The following is a 22,016-nucleotide window of genomic DNA, read 5'->3' on the forward strand; positions in this document are numbered from 1 at the left end:
TAATCCTTCCCCCGCCGATCTATTGTATTCTGACAGCGGCATAGAACCACATACTGGTCAAATTTTGACCAGTGTATGGTTAGCTTAAAATCACCAAATTTTAGTCTAAAATCACAACATTTTTACTATTTTACCTAATTTTACTAATCTGAGATTTGTAATTTTTAATACCACCCGAAGTGCTAGATGTTTCCTAGGGCTTCTGAGTGGCATTGCAGCCACTTATCACATGACTTTGTGCTATGCATCTGCTCCTTCATGACCCAGTGCTGGTTGGGACTGCAGTGGGTTACAGAGAGAGCAGTCATTGGAAACAGTGAACATTTCCACAAGCTAAAATTCAGGGCACTGAACAATCATTTTAGCAATGCAGTTTGCACTACATAATCACATAGAAAATGTTATTATTTATTTGTCGATTAATGTAACCCCTGGGGCTTGGTGAACAGATGCATGTAATGTTCGATTTAATGGCAGTATCTGCTAAGTGAAGATCACCTCTCCTCACTATGTTCTATGTGTTGCACTTTTGAGTTAAGAAAGAACTTATCCAAATGAGACATTATTTTCTCAAGTATAATGTTGGAAATACCATATAAATCGTTTTTGGAAAGGTTTGGAAACTGCACACAAAAAAATAATTTTTGTCTTGATTAAATTGGTTTGGCTTATATATTGCTTTGTATTTCAATGAGCAGTTCTTGAACTGTAACATCGCTGTCAACAGCATTTACCACAAATGGATCAGCAAGACAATATTTGCCATATAATACACTTGGTGTGTGCCATTGCGCCCTTTGCATGTCCGAAATATCATAGGGCTCCAGGGAGTCATGTAGATTCTACTTGAGAACTACTGCTTTAGATCTCAGTCAGTTAGTTGAAAACTGAGATTCTTATTGTACTTGAAAATGTCCTTTCACTCACTTGAAAATACACAAGAAGTCAGAAGAGAAATGAACATAGAACAATCTCAAGGGCAAAAATTTGCATGAGAAAACCTGTTAATAAAAAAATAGAGAATTACCTAAAAATATATGCAGAAAATCCGGACAAATATGATACAAAAATGTATGGCGAAACAATATAATGAACTTTCTTTTCTCATGACCCTGTCCTTGTAACCAAAGAACATACAGTATGTTCCTGAGAGCTGATATAAGTGTCCTTCACACTTTCTGTATTTAATACCTAGATGTAAACCCAGAGCTTGAAGACCTAAAGGACAGACTGACGGAGGCTACAGATAAGAAGAAGAGTTTGTCAGGTGACCTCACAGCGGTCCAAAATAGTATCAATGCCATCAAAAGAGGTAAGCATCTTTCAAGTATCCTTACAGGAATTTGTACCCCACACACAGCCAGATTCAATATAACTGGTAGTGATTTCTATGAAAACAGTAGAATCTGGGGCTCTACAATTAAGCTCCAGTGCAGGGTGAAACACATCAGTGGGAGGATGTGGGTGGAGTGTCCTTTCACTACCAAAAGAGTAAGGTTTTGTACACAAGAAATCAGCAGTGTGTGGCTTCATGATGTTTCAGTATGTGAGTGCCACAGCTGATTGTCTGTCTCTACCTTAATGTTACCTTTTCCAGTGCCCTCAAGACCAGCTTTGTTGGCTGTATTTGGTACCAACAGCTGGTGGTAGGCTGCAGTGGCTGATCAGGTGAGTATGATACAAGTTTTCTTCACAGTTCAGGTTATAGAGAGCAAAATTATTTATAATGGGTTAGCTTTATAGCAAGGTTTATTTTGTCTTCCAGCAAAATATTGTAACTGAAATTGTATAGAAATGTTAATTCAATAAAAAATAACCACATTTTGTGAATTTCTTAAAATTATATCTTTCAATTGCAAAGTATTGAGTGATTGGCATAGGGTATCTCTAACTAAACTGTTACTGCTTTTCAGATGATATCGAAAAGATGATCAACAATGCCAAAAGCGTAGTTGCTGATGCCGACACAATTACTAATAATGTTAAAAAGGAATTAAAACCCATCGAAGAAGATGTAAATAAACTTAAGGGCACAATTGTAACCGGACAAAATGAGATGCTCAATGAAGCACTGAAAGAAGCAAGTGAATCCGGTGAGCAGACATTGAGGAAGAAAAGTTTATGACTTTATTCTGTTTAATGAGCTCAGTATTTCATTGCCATTTCCTCAACCACATTGTTTAGTAGCCTATAAACTACTATATGTATTTTGATGAATTTAAGTACATATTGATAATTGACCACATATAACATTTAATGGGCCAAAGGGCCAATGCACTTGGTTGGGAAATGTAATAATAAGGTAAAGAAAAATGGACTCAAATAATGGAGTGATATTACTTTTAAGCATAACTTCTCTTTAAAGTTTGGCAAAAGACTGGTTTACCAAAATCCCTCCTTTATGGGGGAATTCAGACAACCCTCAGGTCAACCTGTCAGAGCAAAGATGGCAAAGGCTGTTGTATAGCGTTATTAACCCAGCTGGCAATGAATGAAAGGGAAAAAAGGTTTTGTGTCTTATTAAAGGGGGAATTTATTATTTGTAATCCCTAGTAACAACAGCTCCCACATTTTCCTAGAAATGCAATCTTCAGTTATACATTACCTATTTGATATCATGGTAGTAGCACAATTCACTGCTAAAGGCTCAGCCCACACAAGAATGATATTTCAGTTATAAGTGCAATATAGTAGGTTAAGAAACCTAATAGCTGCTTAAATTTAGGAATGCATTGAATACATTTCTGTTGCATCATTTATGGCTAATCTTACAGAGATGGTAAGATGGTCTCTAATACTTATCATGGCAGAATTACAGAGAGCTCATCACTGTAAAATATCAGTTTTGGGTGTACTAACCGTTTAACAAGAGTGACCTAGATGTTCCATTAGTAATTCCAAGGGGACTGATGGTGCAGTGTTCCTTTAGTGCAACTGCATGGATGGGCTCCAAAGAGAATTAGGATTTCCTCTTAAAAAGTAAATCACATGTAAGAAAAGTTCCTTTTGTGTATTTTTAAAATTATTGCTAAATTGCTAAACATTTGTTGTGATTTTAATGTCCTTTCAAATGACAGTGAATAAACTGAGTGACAGCCTGCCTGATGTCTTTGAGGCCATGAATAGCATCAATGATCTGATGCCTTTAGGAAATATCTCTGAGAGCGTCAGCCGTATCAGGGAGCTGATTCAGCAAGCCCGAGATGCTGCAAATAAGGTGGGTTCCATACTCTATAATATACAACACTGCATACACTGTTCAATCACATGAAAAGGCATCAATGTATAATATGTGATCCTTTCTGCATGTAATAATCACAGCTAATGTTTACAATTGCTGTTGTTGATATCTTACATAATGTGATTGTATCAATTTAGCAAGTATTACAATGATTAATAAAGAAAAAATAGCTACCCCTGTGTGGTGTGTTTGGGTGCGTTACCACGTACACATTAGCACACGTTATGTTGTGTGTTAACATTGTGCATCAAACACCGGAGCTGACCTTTTTTTCCTGATGCAGCAAACCACAACACACAATTGTAAGTAACCACACACTGCAGTGTGCTGCAATGCAGGTCTGTTACCTTAGTGCATTAAGGTGCCATTCAGAGTAATGCCTTCATACTGAGATAACAATCATTGCAATACCATGCATCAGTGTTCATTTTGATGGCAAATTTCAATTTAGTCTTAGTTTTAGTCTTTTGGCTAAAATGCCATTTTAGTTTTAGTCGTATTTTAGCCATCTGAAGAGTTTTAGTCTAATTTTAGTCGACTAAATCTCCAGTAGATTTTAGTCAAATAAATCTAATGGGTTTATTTAAAATGTAGTGCATTATTCAAGCAAGTCTCTAGAATTTCCAAACTCATTATATATTCCTGGAGTAAACCTCCATTAACCTGTTATGACTTACGATTATTGGTCCACATTATTTACAAAGGGTCTTGTTCTCAATAGCATCAAATGTAAAATCCATACATCTGCTCTTCTCTTTCTCTCTAACGTTGACATGTCTGTACAGTTTGTGCAGCAGATCTTTGCTAGCTAGTGTCCCGCTAAGTAGATCAGTAGGTTATTATTCAGTTGTTCACGTCTCCCTACTACAGGAAGAGCTCAGGGAACTGAAAGCCAAAGGCAGTAGTCACTCCCAGAATTTTTGTTTAGTTCCCAGAATTATAGTTTTGTTTTTGTTCGTCCCAGAATTTTTGTTTCATTTTCGTTCCATTAACTTCTCTGTTACTTTGTTTTCCTTTTCATCACTAAAAATATGCAGATGATGAAAATGTATAATTTATTAAATTAACACTTCCATGCGTGTTACCACAACACAATGGGGTGAAGCCAGGCTTAGTGAATAATTTTTTTTTTAAAATGATGTAAATAGTGTTGATTTCATAATAAGATGTCGCAACTGATATTGAGTCTACACTGCAGATTTCTGGCAATCCTGCTAAATACTGTATATCGTTAACTCTTATGTTCATATCCACATATTTACATGTTTTCTCATAGGTGGTAGTACCAATGAGGTTTGATGGCAGTTCTGGAGTAGAGGTGCGGCCTCCAAGTAACCTGGAAGATTTGAAAGCCTACACATCTCTGTCACTCTTTCTTCAAAGACCGCAAAATCGAGGAGACCGTCGCAAACGTCAGCTGCCTCCAAACATGTTTGTCATGTACCTGGGCAACAAAGATGTAAGTAGTATTTTAAAATCAAGGCAGACAATAAAAATTACTTTTGTTCTTCTAATTGACGAACCGTGTATGTGTGCTGTTCACTAAGCAAAGTGAATTTTCACTTAGTTTAGTGAATGAGATAAAGCCTTGATGACTTTCAATCATCCAATCATGTGCAAGCAAAAATCATGGGCAAAGTGAATTTTCACTTAGCTTAGTGAATGAGGTAAAGCTAAGTAAAAATTCACTTTGCAAAGTGAAAATTCACATTTCAGAATAAACATGCTCTACTGCTTTATTATATCAACCACGCTGTTTACCTTAGATGCCCGAAGCACACTTTGTTTTTTGAATGTTGTCTGCGGTAGCGATAATTAGTGTGTGCATTCTCTGTCCAGACTACAAAGGATTACATAGGACTTGCTGTGGAAGATGATAAACTTAAGTGTATGTTCAAACTGGGAAACGATGTGAAAGAAGTCAACGTGGATTCATTTGTATCAGTCAATAAACCAGATGAAGCCATAATGGACAGAGTTGTTTTGGAAAGGTAAGGAAATTCTCTTGTTTATGTGTGAGTTTAAAATCTTTGTGTTTTAATCTTCTTTTGTTTTTGGGAAGGACATGATATGTTCAGTTTAAAAACGAAAAAATCTCTGGCCCCTATAGTTAACTCTTCATGTTGCCTCTTGATAAAGGCAACTTTAAGATGTAAATAATTTACTGTAGTTTGCTGATGGCCCCTCTTAGCCATAGCTCTTTTTAACATATGGAAAATTAAAGAAACATTATCTTTAATATGGAAAAAAAATGTTTCTGTCCCAGTGTGCTGTAATTTTCTGCAACCTACCCAATGCTCATCACTGTGCAGCCACCGTATTGGCCAGTCACAACTAGCACTACTCGCAAAGATTGGCCTTATATGAGTAGCCTAATTCAATATACAATATAGCTACTGATGCTCAAAGTTCAGAGTTGCCTACTGGCACAAATGCAGAGGCATTGCCATGTTGAAAGATTTGTCTAAAGAAATAGTTGTGGCAGTAGGGTCTGTGCAGCACCTTGACATATGGTGGCTTTCTGCATACTGTCTGGAACACCAAACTTTCGCTTGGTGTTCCAGGCAGTGCTTAACTAATTAAGCACTGCATGCTTAATAATAAGGTAAACAGCAGTAATATGTGGCAGCCAATCTGGATGAATCCATCACTAGTATGACTCCACAAACTGAATTATTTTATTTGGATGCTTTTTGCCATTTTAATAAAAGGGTCTAGCAACTTCATCATAACAGCTCAAACCTATCCAGTTAGTAGCTCCTTCTCCTCCGGTTAGTCCTCCTACCTTTGTACCCATGTGTTCTCACCCTTTGTAAGTACACATTTTAGAGTTCCTAGGTCTAAGGGCATGGTGTTAGCATGGTGTCAGAGAAATGTAGATGACTACTTGAACTGATCAGATACAAAAATTAATATGTGTACAATGTACTCATAAAAAGACCCCTTATCGTCAAAATTATTTCAGTACTGGAATTAGTTGTGGGCCCACAATTCTGCCTATTCTTTGCAAATGTATACTGTACAATATTTTTGTCTAACACTTTTACGGAAAAATAAAGGCTGTGATTTTTTTTTTTTTTCAGGATCTACCAGTATGTGACCTTGAGCTATACAAAAGCATTCACATCAAATAAGCCAGACCCTGTTGCGAGATACAATTCTAAGGTGCAGCAAGGCACTTTGCTCAGCCTTACTGAAAACGATGTTGTCTTTTATGTTGGAGGATATCCGGATGACTTCACAGTAAGTCTGCATGGGCAGTATGGTCAATTTACTCTCTGAAGATAGTTTTAGAGCTGGTAAATAAGACTAGAACCAATATGGCACTTGGCGTGTTTAATTTCTGATCATAGAGAATATGTTCCAATCATTGTCCCATATGTATTTGTGGTGGGGCATCTTTCTGCTTTTCTTCTATGTCCATGCGCTGCTACTTATCTGCTGTTACACTAAAATGAACAATGTTGTGCTACGCACGATTAATGTGCATGCATTTTTTTTACAGTAAAAAGCTCAGGTTGCAAGGCTCTGCAGCTTAATGCACAACAACTTTTATTTCATAAGTCAGTATAAAAGTTGGCTTGTGTCTAGATATGTTCTTGACTTGAGATATAAGGGGGTTGCACTGACCAATTCTGTAAGGCTGGGTTGACACCTAGGCGTATTGAATATGCGCGTTTGTCGTGTGTTTTTACCGCGATTCGCGGTAAAAAAAACGCGCGACAAACACCCGTTTCCGAGGGCTACTTGGCTGTATCCCAATGGAAACGCGAGACCAAAACGCCCCAAAGAAGTACATGTACTTCTTTGGGCGTAGGCCGTTTTGTATCGCGTTTGGACGGGCGGAAATACGGCAAGGTGTGAACCAGACCCATTGAATACAATGGGATTTAGATGTTTGAGCGTTTTGTAGAGCGTTCGTCGAGCGTTGAACGCGCTACAAAACGTTCAGGTGTGAACCAGGTCTAACCAATTTAATGAGCCTAGCGGAATACCCCTGGAAATCCCCCCCCCCTTTCTCAGGAAAAAGCAAATCTGGTGATCCTGGTGGGCGACACACCCCCTTTAAAAAAATAATGCACTGTTCCTAGTACACCAAAACCCCTCTGTTATAATATCCATGAACTATAATAAAATGTACGAGTGATTGATACAATCTTGCCTGTCTCCATTGCGAGAAGTATCCTCCATGATATCTCTGTGCTGTAAAAATAAATAATGTCTCCAACATTAGCCTGTTTAACTACAAAGGACATACAGGAGCACAGTTGAAGGCCTTGCACTTATTTATTGCATCATTGAGCAGATGAAGTCAGATGAGAATTTTATCTGATTAATGATTCAATAAATCATCAAGTTCATGTCCTTGCCTTGATTTCCCCTATTTTCTTTGATTTATAAAAACTTGAGAAAGACTTGGACAATCTGTATGATTCTTATATGATGGTTGTTTTTGAAGTGATTCTTGTTTGACTGCGAGAAGTCGAATTGTGAGCTCAAGTGATAATAAAAAAGATACAATCTGTTTGTCTGCTGGCAATCACTGAGAAAATTGTAAGATTATGGTTATTAATGAGCCATTGTTCGGACTCTTGAATCCAACATTAACTTGAATAATCTAAGGCCAAATGTGTCTCAAATTAATAACAAATTATAATATTTTTATGTTTTCATATATGAAATAACAAGTGTGCATTTTTTTTAAGCCACCACGAGGATTGGACTATCAAAGATACAGAGGATGCATTGAACTAGATGACCTAAACCAAAAAGGAATCAGCTTGTACAATTTCCGCAGGACGTTCAACATTGACACTAAGAAAGTGGAGCCTTGTAAAAGGTAGTGCTATAATGTAAAATGTATAACACTGTATATGTATAGTAGATACATGGATTGTGTGACAATCACTCTATAGGAGGTGATATCACCCAGAAATCATCTTTTGATAGAATCTGGAGTTTTAAACTACCTTGCAGTCTTAATATACTGTATCTCTGGGAGTCTGATGAGGAGAACTCTGAGAAAGACTTCTTAGCTGTAATCTCCATAGCACAACATAAATGAAAAATCCTAGAGGTAGAGTGTGACCCCCACGGGAAGGTTACAGTAAGTGGGAGGAGTAAGTGACTGAGCCACAGAGAGCTTAACACCAGAGATCCTAAGGGATAAAATAAAGCAGTGAGTGATTCAGACTTCCAGCAAGCCCACTTCATAAACATGCATTTGCTTGTATGAGCAACCTGCTTGTATGATGCACCTGAGAACCTTCTCCATTTTGTGCAAAAACAGTTTCATATAATTAAAAAACCCTGAATGAACACACTTTAAAGGAAAAAAACATGGTCTTTGTTTGTGTCAGAACTGTTTTACTCCCTATACAAGTCAAATGGAATGCAAAAATAGCTGAAGTAGGTTGATGCAGCTTAGAAGGAAGTCAAAGGCATACCAGAAGGAAGTCAACTGCAGTCAAATGTCCAATGTGAACTTTGTCAATGAACTCTACATGATCACAGAAGCTTCTCAGATTGATCTTACATGCAAGCGGAATGCACATGAAAACAAGCTAATTTTCCCATCAACAGAATGCACTAATATATTATAAATAATACTCTTCCCTGTTTGTTTCTTTGAATGTGGCCTTCAAATCTAATTAAAAGTAGTTAATCGATAAGTAAACATCCTCATGATAGAATTTGTTTTAATCCACAAAATCATTAAAATACTTGCATTGGATGAGACACATGCTAATTGTACAGAAATAATTTTTATAAAATGCTTTGGGGAGCATTTTTGGCAGTTATTGTGGTCCTTGATTATTGATGTCAGAGGGTGCCTAGTGTATCTTTTGGTTACTGTACATTGTAAACCATTAATTCATTGACTTTTATTGCCTCAGATACAAGGAAGAATCAGAAAAAAGTTTCTTTGAAGGTATTGGATATGCTACCATAACATACACCTTGCCATCTGGAGATAACCTGCGGTTACGCTATGAGCAGACTATCCAGACCACAGCAGATAATGGCTTGTTATTCTTTGCAGAACAAGAGGTATTTCTTACATATAAATGCTTATTTATTTAGCATGTTGTATTATTATTTTTAACACTGCAAAAGAGAGCAAGATACAACAGCTAATACACATTGAGTTTGCTGAGGAAGGATCAGTAAGGACTATCAGGGTTATTCACAAAAGGGTGAAGAGTTCGGAGAAGGCAGGAGAAGTGAATCGGCTATGTTGTCCTAGATGGTTCACTTCTCCTGCCTTCTCCAAACTCTTCACTCTTTTGTGAATAACCCTGTATGTAACTCTAATGATCCTTTTGCTGGCAAAAAAATCCCCAGTGACAACATTTCCAAAAGTCCATTCACCTTCTCCTCACTTGCTGACCATTCCAGTAAGATGTCACTGACTGCTAGAAATCTTCAGTGCAAACTGCAGTGTTTTGGTCAGTGAGAGAGAATGAACATTGGGCAAAGTGGAGTTTTGCTTGTTCAGAATTGCCAGTGTTTCTACAGCCCAAATGCTGCTGTCTAATTGGTTATTATGAGTTATGGCTCTGCTATAGTTTTAATGTTTCATGTATTTTGTGTTTACTAGAGAAATTCAGGTATGCCTTTGTCATTCTATAATATATATAACCATAATGCTCTCCACTTATTATAACATCGCTTTCTGATTTATTTTTTTATTGCAGGACAATTACATCAGTGTTGAAATTGAAGATGGTGTTCTTGTCCTTAAATATAAGCTAAATTCAAGCCCAGTGAAACAGGTTAAGAGTACTTTCGGACGTGTCAATGATGGAAAGGAACATTTGGTATGTACTAAACGGTGCTTTTTAATCTGTATGACATAGTACTTAATAATGGTAATATAGTGCCATTGCATTTGTACTGTAGTTTGAGTATGTGCCTAGTACCATACAAATCAATATATTGAGAATTAGTATACTAGAGTGCAGTAAAAAAACAGGTCAGCTTTACTGATAGGGTCAGCAGTTTTTTCTTTAGTTCCCCATAACTCCCTGCCGACCTGATGAACCACTGCAGCTGGTATAAATACCACATGCTTTTGGGTGTTGGGAAATATTAGGATCAGTTCACAAAGCTAACACAAGCAAAGCTAACACCTCTAAAAAGTGACAGATATTTTTTTCAAAAGTGACAGTTATTTTCAGTCCATTGAGATCTGAACAGTTCAGTCGCATAAGTAGAGAGCCTTATTCTATTTTTTAAAGGTTTGTAAATTAAGCCTATTCAATATTGTTCCCCCCACAATTCAGTGTTTAATGTCCAGGTGCAATCACATGGTAAAAGGGAGGATGTATGGGGTTCACGTTTTTTTTAGAAAGTCAGAACTTACATAAGACTTTGAAGGGAGGATCAGGGTGGTAGGGGAGTGTTCAGAAGGTAAACAGATGTTGCTAACACTGCCTATTATAAATTGAACCTGTTATTTTGCCCAATATGAGCAAAGTATACATTCACTTTAAATTTCACGGTTTATGATCAGATGTTTGATATGAACTCTAGTCCACTGGGCTAGGTGAGCCGAAAGCATCTTTTGTAAATCACCCCCTTTGTTTCTTACCTTCCACAGACTGAGGTGTATATTATACCAAAGACTAAATTGTTACGTGTGCGACAAGGCCTGCAAAGCATAAACGATACCGGTGTTGATGTATTTACATTTTCTACTTACTATTTGGGTGGAGCCCCATCAGAGTTTAGGGAAAAGTGAGTAAATCATGCATGGTCATGTTGCTCTGTACACACACATATATATATATATATATATATATGATAAGTATTCTATATAAATTGCTTTTTTTTAATCATCATTTTCCCCTACACAGGTTTGACATAAAAACTCCTCCTTTCCGTGGATGTGTTAAAAATGTCAAGTCCCCACAGAGTGGAACCACGTTTTCAGAAACATATGGAGTCAATCGGAGATGCTATGATGACTGGAATGTAAGTTAATGTTGTTGAAGTTGCTGCATGCTGCATGATTTCATGATTTAACATTCTGTAAATACCTCATGCACATTGTGCTATGCATGTTAGAGGGGGGACTTTGGTTTTCTTGCAGGGACACATTGTAAATAACTTCTAGCCCAGTAAGGTTTTATGCATGTTAGTGGGTGAACTTCCCACACAGAAGTATTGCTTCTGCATTCTTCCCTAAGCATTTGTCATTATAAACCTATTACTGAAAACAATGTTATATCTAATACATGATCAGGAGATAACATTTGCTGGTTTTGAGTTACTATTATAGCTTTAAGGCATCTCTTGCTTTTTCTTTTAGATCTTATACATTTCAAAGTGGTAGTTTTGGTACAGATGTATTTTTTTTTTAAACAATGGTTTCAGCTGGATTTCCCTTGAAAAAATATGTTTTATGGTATTATTATTATTATTTTTAATATTATTATTTTATGTTTAAATGTTAACTCATTGGAGTTCCAAGTTGGGTTCAGAAGTGTTAGTGTGTTAGCAAGACAGACTTTTCTTTCTTATGTTTTGTGTGTTTACACAATACGATAATATATTTGCATTGCTTCCCTGGCCTTGTATTAACATTGCTGTCATCTTTGTGTAGATTGTCCGATCGGCGGAGTTCTCTAATGGTGGAACTCTGGGACTAAAACCAGATGGTTTCTCCTTCCCGGCAGACTTCCAGGCATCATTTGGTTTCCAGACACCCCAAAACAATGCCATTCTGCTGACTCACCAGACACAGGTATGTACTTTTCTATATCTTAAATGACATCTTCTTCTGTCTTTTTGTCTGCACAATTCTGTGTTTATGCAATGCTTTTGTTTTAGGGTGATTTTTTTTATAGACATTTTAGAATAACTGGACAGTAATATATTACAGGCAGATACATTATTATAAATAAAACACATATTTCCGATAGTGTTAGATATATACGATTTTTACATAATTATTCATATTATATCTTTGTCATTGTAATGACCCTAAGGCAGCAGAAGTGCAGAATGCATACCTGCCAGTTTATACCAGTCCTATGATCAAATCTGTAGGGTTATATATAACATCTATATAAGTAGGGTTTATCTGAGGGTTATATACAAATATATTTTCCTATAGAGAAATATTTCTATCATAGTTATGTAGAAACTTTAAAACAACCAAATCTGACAATCAACTGTCTAGGTAAAGAGAAGCACAATTAGAAAAATATCTAGAACCTTTCTAATATGATATATAGATATATATGTATGTGTGTGTGTATATACATATGCATACATATATATATATATATATATATAAAAAAATAAAATACATCACAGTCCCCTGCCTCCTTCCCTCTCCTCTAACTTCCACTCCCCTATCTTTTCCTGTCTCCCTTCCTCTCTTCTACCCTCCCCTCCACTTATCCACCCTTCCACTCTCCATTGCCTCCCCTACAACATCTCTTTTTCTTGTAGCTCCCCTCCACTCTCCTTCCTTATCTTCCCCTGTCCTCTTCCTTTTTTCTCCCATCTCCTCACCTCCTCCCCTCTCCCTTTTCATCCACTCCATCCCTGTTTATCCCGCTTATATCCACAATACGTTTCATTATTTGCCAATATATCCATTTAACTATAGGGATTTTTTTCTAATATTGTCATTCTTATCCCATCAATGTGTGTGATTCCTTTCTTTTCACAGTCCGATGACCTACAAGTCTCTATAAAGGATGGAACTGTAACTGTAGATACAAAAAATGCTAAGCTACAATCAAAGAACAAATATGCAGATGGAGCAATGCATTATGTATCTGTGATAAAGGAAAATGATGAGTAAGTACAATTACAGTTTTCAAATTAGCTTGTTACTTTGTAAAAGTGAACCTTTACCCCAATTTACTAAAGATGACCTCATCATGCAGCTCTGCATGCTGATATGAAGTCTTCTTACATTCATTAGTTAAACAAACATGTTATTCTTTTACTTACAATTATTATGTTTCCATTCCCTGGTCCTCTTGGGCATTAGTGATGTAATGTGCCCACGCGTTGCACCCTGGGAAGGTTACATCAGCAGAGCATTGCTGGGAAATCTCATCAGATCTCAGGGAAATGCATTTTCCTCCCCTGAGATGATGTGCATGGTCACATATCCTAGTCACATGTGCCAGAGTTCCAGTAAGTAAAGGGACATACATTAATCTGCCTCAGTAAAAATGGCCACTGTGAGAAGAATGGGGAGGAAAATAAAAATATGGTATGCAAAGAATAAAAACCCGGCAATCATCTATAAGTATGTTTTTGTAGATTGCCATAACTAAACATTTCTAAAGGTGTATTTATTGTCATTTCAAACATATGGATAAAGATCATCTTTTATCAGTGCACTATATTGAGGTGACCTACACTTTTTTTTAAATTGTATATATACATTTGAAACATTATTCAGGATTATCACATAGGACTGTCACAGAAAAAAAAACAGTTGAAACCAATTAAATATAATAAAGAAATCTCATTGTACTATAAAGTCGGTTGAAGGAAATCTGTACTGGAAAAACATGGAGATTGGCATTCACTGCCACACTTGTCCAGTAACTACAATGACCTGGGACAAGCATGAAGTCTGAGTGAACCCAGCATTCCTGAACTTCATATTTATTTTGGGTCAGGCAACTAGCACTTTCAGAAGATAAATTAGTTGGATTTTGGAAGAAACAACAGGAGATTAAATACACATTGTTAAATATTTCTTCTCTGTCCCTGGAGACTAATTAACACCTCTGTTAAAAACAAAATTACTCTGCTTTATGTTATATATGGAGCAGCTCAGCCAGAAAATACTATTTATAGAGCATTGCGCATGGTTCTACCTTTTAAAGCTGATTTTTCAAATTGCAATTAGTCGAGGATTATTATTTTTCTACTAATTGAATTTGATCTTGGGTTTATTTCCTGGAATAGCGCCAAGTCCCTAGATTCAAGTAGAGTATATAAAGAAGAGAATTTCCCTAAACCTGTCTTTAGGGAAAGTGCTTTTGATGATGTTCCTTTTTTATAGAATCTGCATGAAATTACTAACTCTGACTTTTTGACTTTTGAAAAAAGTTTGTCATAGAATTGTACAAACAATCCACAACTTCAAATCTACAGTTGAAATATTGAATTTCAAACCTTTGGAAAGGATATGTTCTTTGTACATTTGAAGCTCTTATAAGAGGTTCCTACAATAACACATAGTCCCCCTCCACAAGTACAAGAAAATGGAGTTACACAGTATTTCTATATTCTACACTCGGCACCACTTTAAAATTTGGTGCTGTGCTGCAACTACACTAAGCAATTGGTCCTGTAAGGGAGCTGTTGTATGTAAATAACAGACTTCAATCATTCCAGAAGTTTAAAGATCAATGTGAAGTGGGCCTAAACTGAAAATTTGCCATAGATCCTGGCAGGAGTTTTAGTGGTGGGGCTTTTCCCTATGCTTGTGTGGTGGCTTCTGAAAGATTTTGAGCAAAAAGGGTCTGTCGTGTAAATTGAACAAAGAAACACAAATAATCCAGACAATACAACTGTATTATTGATGAGCAGCCATATTGCTAAAATATGTTTTAAACCAGATCAATTAAATGACCAACTCTCTTCTGTTTTAGGCTGAGACTTTTAGTTGATGACAAGGACGTGACAGATAACATGGATTCCACAGGAACCTCAAATTTATCACCCACTGACATTTACCTTGGAGGAAACGGATTTAAGGGCTGTGTCACTAATGTTTTTATATCAAGGTAATGCATATACAATATACTGTACATATTATGCAAATAACATTTTGGATAGGGTACTTCATCTCAATAACCTTAATGTCAGACCTGGGGTTGATTGGGACGTGGGGCCTGTGATTCTGGTCACTTTTTAATAGATAGCACGCATATTTTAAAATATTACTGTAAACATTGCTAAGGCCTATACTTTCTCACCAAAAATCATAGTCTTGTTAAGAGCGATGCACCGGTGGCTCCTTACTTCTGTGCTTGCGTGTGTCCACTTACTACTTACGTCTAGATATCACAGTGCATAGGCTCAGTCCAACACGTTTAATCTCCAATAGACTTTGTCATAAGCCGCTAATGGAGTGTTTGTGGGGTAAATAAATGTAGAATTTCAGCCAGAAAGGTATTTTCTACTTTTGGAAAGAGCATGGAAGACCTTTTATCAGGTATAGATGTCTTAGTTCCATCGCAGAGATCCACTAATTTTATGTTAATAATTGCCACAGGAAAAAGTAAAGTAAAATCCAGTTCTGCATTAATTGTTTCTTTATATATTTCCAGGGCATCGCAAAATCCCACTGTTCAGGACCTTGCTGTGAACACAGAGAAGAATAAAGTGTCACTTGGAGCTTGCACTCCAGACGAGGCCCCAATGCCTCTCATACTGAAGGCAATGAAGCAGCCTTTAAGTCTCAGTCTTAATGACTTTGGCATGGTAATGCAAAATCCTATGCCATTCTATATATATATAGATATAGATATATATATATCTATATCTATATATACAGATATATATAGATATATATATTAGCCAATTTTTATTATTTTAGAGATATAGTGTAAACATTTTGCACATTACTTACAAAATATGTGACACACTGTTCATTGAGGTTTATGTATAGCCATATATAGTTCTTAAAGAAAATGTTGCATCTCCCAGTGAATGGTTGAAACCAGTTTAGCCTAAAATGAAGACCCATTTAGAAGGTTGAGCAGGGTGAAAACGATGCCGTTTCTGTACTTAAAGAAAGGATGCTGTTTTACGAATTAGTTACCTTACAAAATAAAAAAGAACACATTGAGATTGCACTAAAACTTAAAGAGAAACTCCAGGAATCTAACAACGTAACCCTTTCAGTGGCACTACACCCATACTGAGAGGGTTAATTGCTCATTTTGGTCTAGGAGCTGAATTAAACATATACTTCCTGGATCTACAGTCCTATCTGGCTGCTAGACCGGTCCCCGCAGATTCTTCTCCACCCCTCATCTCCGGCAGTCTAAGCCCCGCTAGCATCATCACATCTAATAGAGGTCCATTTGCCTGGTTTAGATGTGAGGACACTGAGGGACATACCACAGCCAAAGTAAAGGAGGAGAGATTTGAGTGTCAATTGAGGATCTGGTGAACATATCTTCTGTATTCCGGCCCCAAGACAGTTAACCCTTACAGTGTGGGGGTAGATCCACTGCAAGAGTTAATTTTTTAAATACCTGGAGTTCCTCTTTAAATAGAAATGTTACCTCAACTTAGTAAATATGGTGAAGCTATGATTGCTTTGAATGGCCAGTCATGTGCAAGGGAAACTAACAACAAACAGCATCTTTGTTTGCACAATTTGGATCACCTTATTCACTACACAAAGTAAACTGTACATTTGCAAAGTGAAAATACTGTAGTCTGTAGTCCTTAAAATCAAGCCTTTCACCAAACATTTACTGGTGGTGGACCAACCACTGTTATGTATACACATGCACCAGAAAAGAATCACCTACAGTTAGTGTTTGAATGTAAGATTAACTGCTTTATAAATATGCCCCTAAGTAAGCATGTTACTAAATTGACTTTGTCTCTTGAAACAGTACGACCTGAATTTAAAGAGCATTCAGAAGAGCCTGAAAAGCTGCCCTACGCACACAAACTTGGCATCATCTCTGGGCTCTCTCACGTTTGGTGATTCTCCTGAAAGTCACTTGGTCTATGATCTAAACAAGCAGATTTTCAAGGAGCGGTAAGAGTGTTACACATACAGAGACTGATCTGACTGTTTACCTAAAAATACTGTATATTGCGTAGAATGTCATCGTCAGAAACTTTTCAAGGAACTCAAAAGTGTTTAAGAAGGAAGAGGCTGTGGCCAACAGCTCAAAAAAACAGCACAAAACAAACTCAGTGAGGCCTATGAGAATCTACCATATTGTTGCTTAACCCCTTCATGACTGAGCTTGTTTTTAGTTTCTGTTCGTAAATGACTGACACACTTTTTACATTTTTGCTGTGTGATTCTTCCACGTCAGTAATATACTTTCTTACAAAGTGCACCCACACATATTATATATTGTTTTTTAGAGGACAGATAGGGCTACATATTTATATCACATATGTGTGTCTAACGCCTCACTTAGGACAAATAAAATTAAAAAAAATAGGAAACAAATGTTAAAAAAAACCCAGCACAGCTAAAAAAATGCAATAAATACATTCATTTATTTTTCCCTTATTTTATTTTATTTTTTACACATTTTTTTTTTTTTATCTAAAGCAGCAAATAACTCGTCACGTACAGTGTACGTGACAAGTCATTTGGTCCCTTTGTGGCTGGACGTACAGTGTACGTCTCCCGTCACGAAGGGGTTAAAGAACAACTCCATGTAAAAAATGTTATTAACCCTTGCAGTAGGGCTACCCCCGCACTGCAAGAGTTAAGTGCTCATTTTTGTCTAGGGTCAAAAATAACAGTTATACTCACCCGATCTTCCGAGCTCGCCGGCTGTGGCAGTGCTCCCCCTCCTAACTGTCTCCTACTCTGCTGCAGTGATGGTATGTCCCTTGGCATTCTCACATCCTATGCACTCTGTATAGAACATAATGACTCTGGGACCTTAGACTGCTGGATCAGAGGGGGAGAGGGGCTTCAGGGACTGGTCTAAAACCAAGCCAGCTCGAAAGATCGGATGAGTATAACTTTTTTTATTTTTGACCCTGGGCACATAACTATACATAACTCTTGCAGTTGGGGGTAACGCCACTGCAAGGGTTAATAAAATTGCTACCTGGAATTCTGCTTTAAGTGATAGAAAGCCAGATAACAGAAGTCACAAATACACATCTTATGGATGGCCTCTTCTGAAGCACCTAATGATGGGCTCATTTCCAGTAACATTATCTTGTACTAGAAGGGAAAGCTGAAAAGTCTTGTTGAGAATACAATGGTGATATGGCAGAATTTTTTGGCTTACAGGAACCACTGCTAAATATGAACTACTCAACTTGTAAACAGCTCAACTTGTATAATATCAGTGAACATACACTATGCTCCAGTCTGTTCTCTGTGACCCAGTTATGCCTCCATTGGGTGCCCCTACTTTGGCATAGCATAGAGAAGATGAAGCCAGCTCATACACCAAAACCACATCTGTCTTTCCTGTGGCCATCATGTGTCACTTATGGCTGCACCTATCAGCAGCTGGGAGCAGAGGTTAGGGAATAAGATTAGGGCTTGGATATGTTCTTTCGAATAGTACTTTTTAAATGCTAAAGGGAGGATTAAATATTAGGCAGTATTAACACTTCTCCAATGCAGTAGAGAATAGGATCAAAGATTATATCTATATCAATAATAAAACACTATATTAACCTGCCAACAAATGTAGTTAGTTAACACATTTAGTATCGTGATTTGTGACCACTGGCCAAACATATCTGTCACCCTGGGGAAAAAACACAAACAAGGGGCGCCTTTCCTGGTGCAGACAAATTTATTTAGAATAAAAGCAATAGTGAATGAGAAACATACTCACAAAGGTCGACTTGATTACAGCATTGTAAGTGAATACATGGACCAAGGAAGAAGCCAGTGATAGCTGCACAGCCATGTCTATGTGCCAGCAAGAAAGGCTGTGAAGATGACACGTTTCCGGGGTCACGCCCCCTTCATCAGATACCATACCATATCTGTTACCCTGTCAAGAGTAATTTGTAGAAAATAATTGATTCCCGTATCTGTGAATACCTGTTGTGACATGGGATAGATGGTAAGATAATCCTACTTGTTCATGCCCTGCAGGTCACATTTCTCATTGGACGTTCGCACCGTCAAATCATCAGGCTTGATACTATTAATGACTGACAAACAGGCGTCCAGTCACCTGGCTCTTCATATTTCCAAGGGGCACTTTGTGTTTTCCTTGGGTACTAAAGACAACAAGATAAAAATAAGGAGTCAAGACAAATACAATGATGGGAAGTGGCATACAGTAAGTATTTAAGGATATAGTTTTTATGACTAAAGCATGACATGTAACTGTGATGGTAGACATGTTTGAAAGGAAGTTCCAGTTACAATAGAAATGTCCTGTTTGCTTGTAATAGTACGATGTAACATGGGAGTTATCCCTTCCACGGCTCCTGAGGTTTACCAGCAGAAGATCTTGTACAGACCTCCCTTCTTGCATCACCAGCTAGTAAATCAAAATTCCTTCTATAGAAATCATGGTATCTGAGTGGTCAGATTTGGGTCCTGTGACCCCTGTAGAATAGACTGGGGAATACGTCACAAGGTTGTTTACAAGGGGACTGTCCTCTGTCTTACAAGTCATTGAGCTACAGTGGATACCCAAGGGAACTGAATAACTCATTTAGATGCTGTAATGAGAGCTTATTGGGTAAACTGCCACGTTGCAGCTTTGCTGACTCAGAAGCCTTACCTTTTAAAAATAAAATTCTCATTGAGAATTTTGATGTACAGTAACTTAAGACAATGAAGGAATAGTCACAATATCGCTCTTGCAGTCACTTGCATATCACTTTGGAAGAAATGCTTTTATCTGGGGAGTACTACCTTCCTTTTTGTGCAATCTTGCATGAGCAATTACAGTCATGATTTAACAAAGGTCCAGTTATAGATACCAACACTGTTCTGATACTGTATATTTTGTGGTCATTAATGCTTTCAAATATTAATATTCTTCCATATTGATTACTATATTGCAATGTATTATTAGAGTCTAAGGTTTACTTTAAGAACAATAAACCTCAGAGAATCATTTATCTCATATAATTTCATATCATTGTTTTATATTTGTATTTCTAATCACTGCTATTTATATTGCAATATACTGTATTATTAAATCCTACTCAATTTCACGTGATTGTTTAAAGGTTGTGTTTAGCTGGGATGGGCTAAACGGCCGGCTTGTAATTGATGGGCTAAAGGCTCGAAAGGGAAGTATGAAAAAACAGTTCAGCCTGGAAGCTATGACTCTACTGTACCTTGGTGGCGTTCCATCTCTTAAAGTACAGGTAATATTACTTCTATAAATTAGTGCTTCATACTAGATACTATTATTTTAAAGTATGAATCATAGCTACAGTAATTCACCATGACCCTACATAACATTTCTGTACTTTCATGGCATGATACCTTTAGTGCATCAAAATCCTGATATCTTATTTCCCCGTAGATGCTGGAGATTTTAATTTACTCTGTCTTATGATATAATTCAGGGACATAGATTTCTGAGCTTTAAATCCTGCTACAGCAGTTATCAGGAATGTAACATTTTAATTGTATAATAAATACCATTTTGGAGCAGGATCAGTGAGACTCAAAAATGGGCAGAAATTACCTGAGGGTGGGCTAACCTCCTAAAGAGCTTACAGCCTTTCTCCGGGGAAATTAAAAAAACTCCCCTTGCAGTGGGGCTACCTCCACACTGAAAGGGTTAACTGCTTGTTTATTTCTTGGGGGCCTGTGTATAGAATGTTTTCTTACCTGATCCCCACTACCCCAGCAGTTGGTGCTCGTATCCTCTCCTCTTGAAGTTGTGGACAGTTACTGTATGTCCTCACATATAATGCAGGGCTATGGCCCTAAATTGTATGTGATGAGGTTGCAGAGGGGGGAAGAGGCTGTGGGTGCCGGTCTTGGAGCCTACCAGAGTGGGGATCAGAATATTTACTTACCTGATCCCTGCTCCACTGGCAGTTGGTGCTCACCTCGTCTCCTCTCCTCTCCAGCATGTGGACTGTTACTGTATGTCCTCACATATAATGCAGGGCTATGGACCCTAAATTGTATGTGATGAGGTTGCAGAGGGGGGAAGAGGCTGCAGGTGCTGGTCTTGGAGCCTGCCAGAGTAGGGATCAGAACATTTACCTACCTGATTCCCGCTCCCCTGGTAGTTGTCACTCGCCTCGTCTCCTCTCCAGCTTGTTTACTGTTACTGTATGTCCTCACATATAATGCAGGGCTATGGACCCTGTGTTGTATGTGATGAGGTTGCAGAGGGGGTGAGCGCTGCGAGTGCTGGTCTTGGGGCCTGCCAGTGTAGGGATCAAGACATTTACTTACCTGATCCCTGCTCCCCTGGCACTTGGCACTCACCTCGTCTCCTCTATAGCTTGTGGACTGTTACTGTATGTCCTCACATGTAATGCAGGGCTATGGGCCCTGAATTATATGTGATGAGGTTGCACAGGGGGGAAGAGGCTGCCGGTGGCAATCTTGGAGCCTGCTGGAGTGGGGATCAGGTAAGTTAAAGTCCTTTGCACAGGTTGCCAAGGCATATACAAGCAGTTACTCCTTGCAGTGTTGGGGCAGCTGTACTTTTTTTCTGGAGAGAGGCTATAAAAATACCAGTGCATTAGGTATGTGCTTCATAAAAGGAACTGGTGATTAGCTCTTGCAAGTAACATGGTACCGCAGCTTGAAGCATTGGCACTGGAGCGGGAGGACAGCTATTTAAATGTTTAACTAATCAGGTTAATTTATTTCAGGGTATGCCAAAGAAAAGCTTTACTGGTTGTCTGAAGAATGTAAAGATAAATGAGGTGCCTCTAGAAAAGTCATCACATACAGTTGGTGTCACCCCATGTTACGAAGGCTCTTTTGAACCGGGAATGTATTTTGCTCAAGAGGCAGGATACATAGTTGCCGGTAGGTAAAGTTGCTGGTAAGAAAATATTAGCTATTTGGTTTAGCTGAGGTGTCCAGATTAAACTCATCATTTTTCATTTT

The 22,016-nt window shown here is 37.8% G+C and overlaps 1 protein-coding gene across 1 annotated transcript in view; it reads left to right on the top strand.

Annotated features, from left to right (window-relative positions):
• Window positions 1-22,016, top strand: part of LAMA3 (laminin subunit alpha 3) — a 160,340-nt gene that overhangs the window by 133,220 nt on the left and 5,104 nt on the right. The window contains exons 53-71 of the mRNA XM_018566742.1: window positions 1,196-1,312; window positions 1,914-2,093; window positions 3,078-3,217; window positions 4,518-4,700; window positions 5,081-5,232; window positions 6,325-6,484; window positions 7,948-8,081; window positions 9,139-9,292; window positions 9,940-10,062; window positions 10,845-10,981; window positions 11,101-11,218; window positions 11,850-11,990; window positions 12,927-13,057; window positions 14,878-15,012; window positions 15,559-15,712; window positions 16,861-17,009; window positions 19,065-19,254; window positions 20,159-20,299; window positions 21,776-21,935. Coding sequence (XP_018422244.1) covers window positions 1,196-1,312; window positions 1,914-2,093; window positions 3,078-3,217; window positions 4,518-4,700; window positions 5,081-5,232; window positions 6,325-6,484; window positions 7,948-8,081; window positions 9,139-9,292; window positions 9,940-10,062; window positions 10,845-10,981; window positions 11,101-11,218; window positions 11,850-11,990; window positions 12,927-13,057; window positions 14,878-15,012; window positions 15,559-15,712; window positions 16,861-17,009; window positions 19,065-19,254; window positions 20,159-20,299; window positions 21,776-21,935 — 2,799 coding nt within the window. The remainder of the gene's footprint in view (window positions 1-1,195; window positions 1,313-1,913; window positions 2,094-3,077; window positions 3,218-4,517; window positions 4,701-5,080; window positions 5,233-6,324; window positions 6,485-7,947; window positions 8,082-9,138; window positions 9,293-9,939; window positions 10,063-10,844; window positions 10,982-11,100; window positions 11,219-11,849; window positions 11,991-12,926; window positions 13,058-14,877; window positions 15,013-15,558; window positions 15,713-16,860; window positions 17,010-19,064; window positions 19,255-20,158; window positions 20,300-21,775; window positions 21,936-22,016) is intronic.

This window comes from Nanorana parkeri, unplaced genomic scaffold (genome assembly GCF_000935625.1).
Source record: "Nanorana parkeri isolate BGI_ZX_2015 unplaced genomic scaffold, ASM93562v1 scaffold971, whole genome shotgun sequence".
Classification (NCBI taxonomy): Eukaryota; Metazoa; Chordata; class Amphibia; order Anura; family Dicroglossidae; genus Nanorana; species Nanorana parkeri.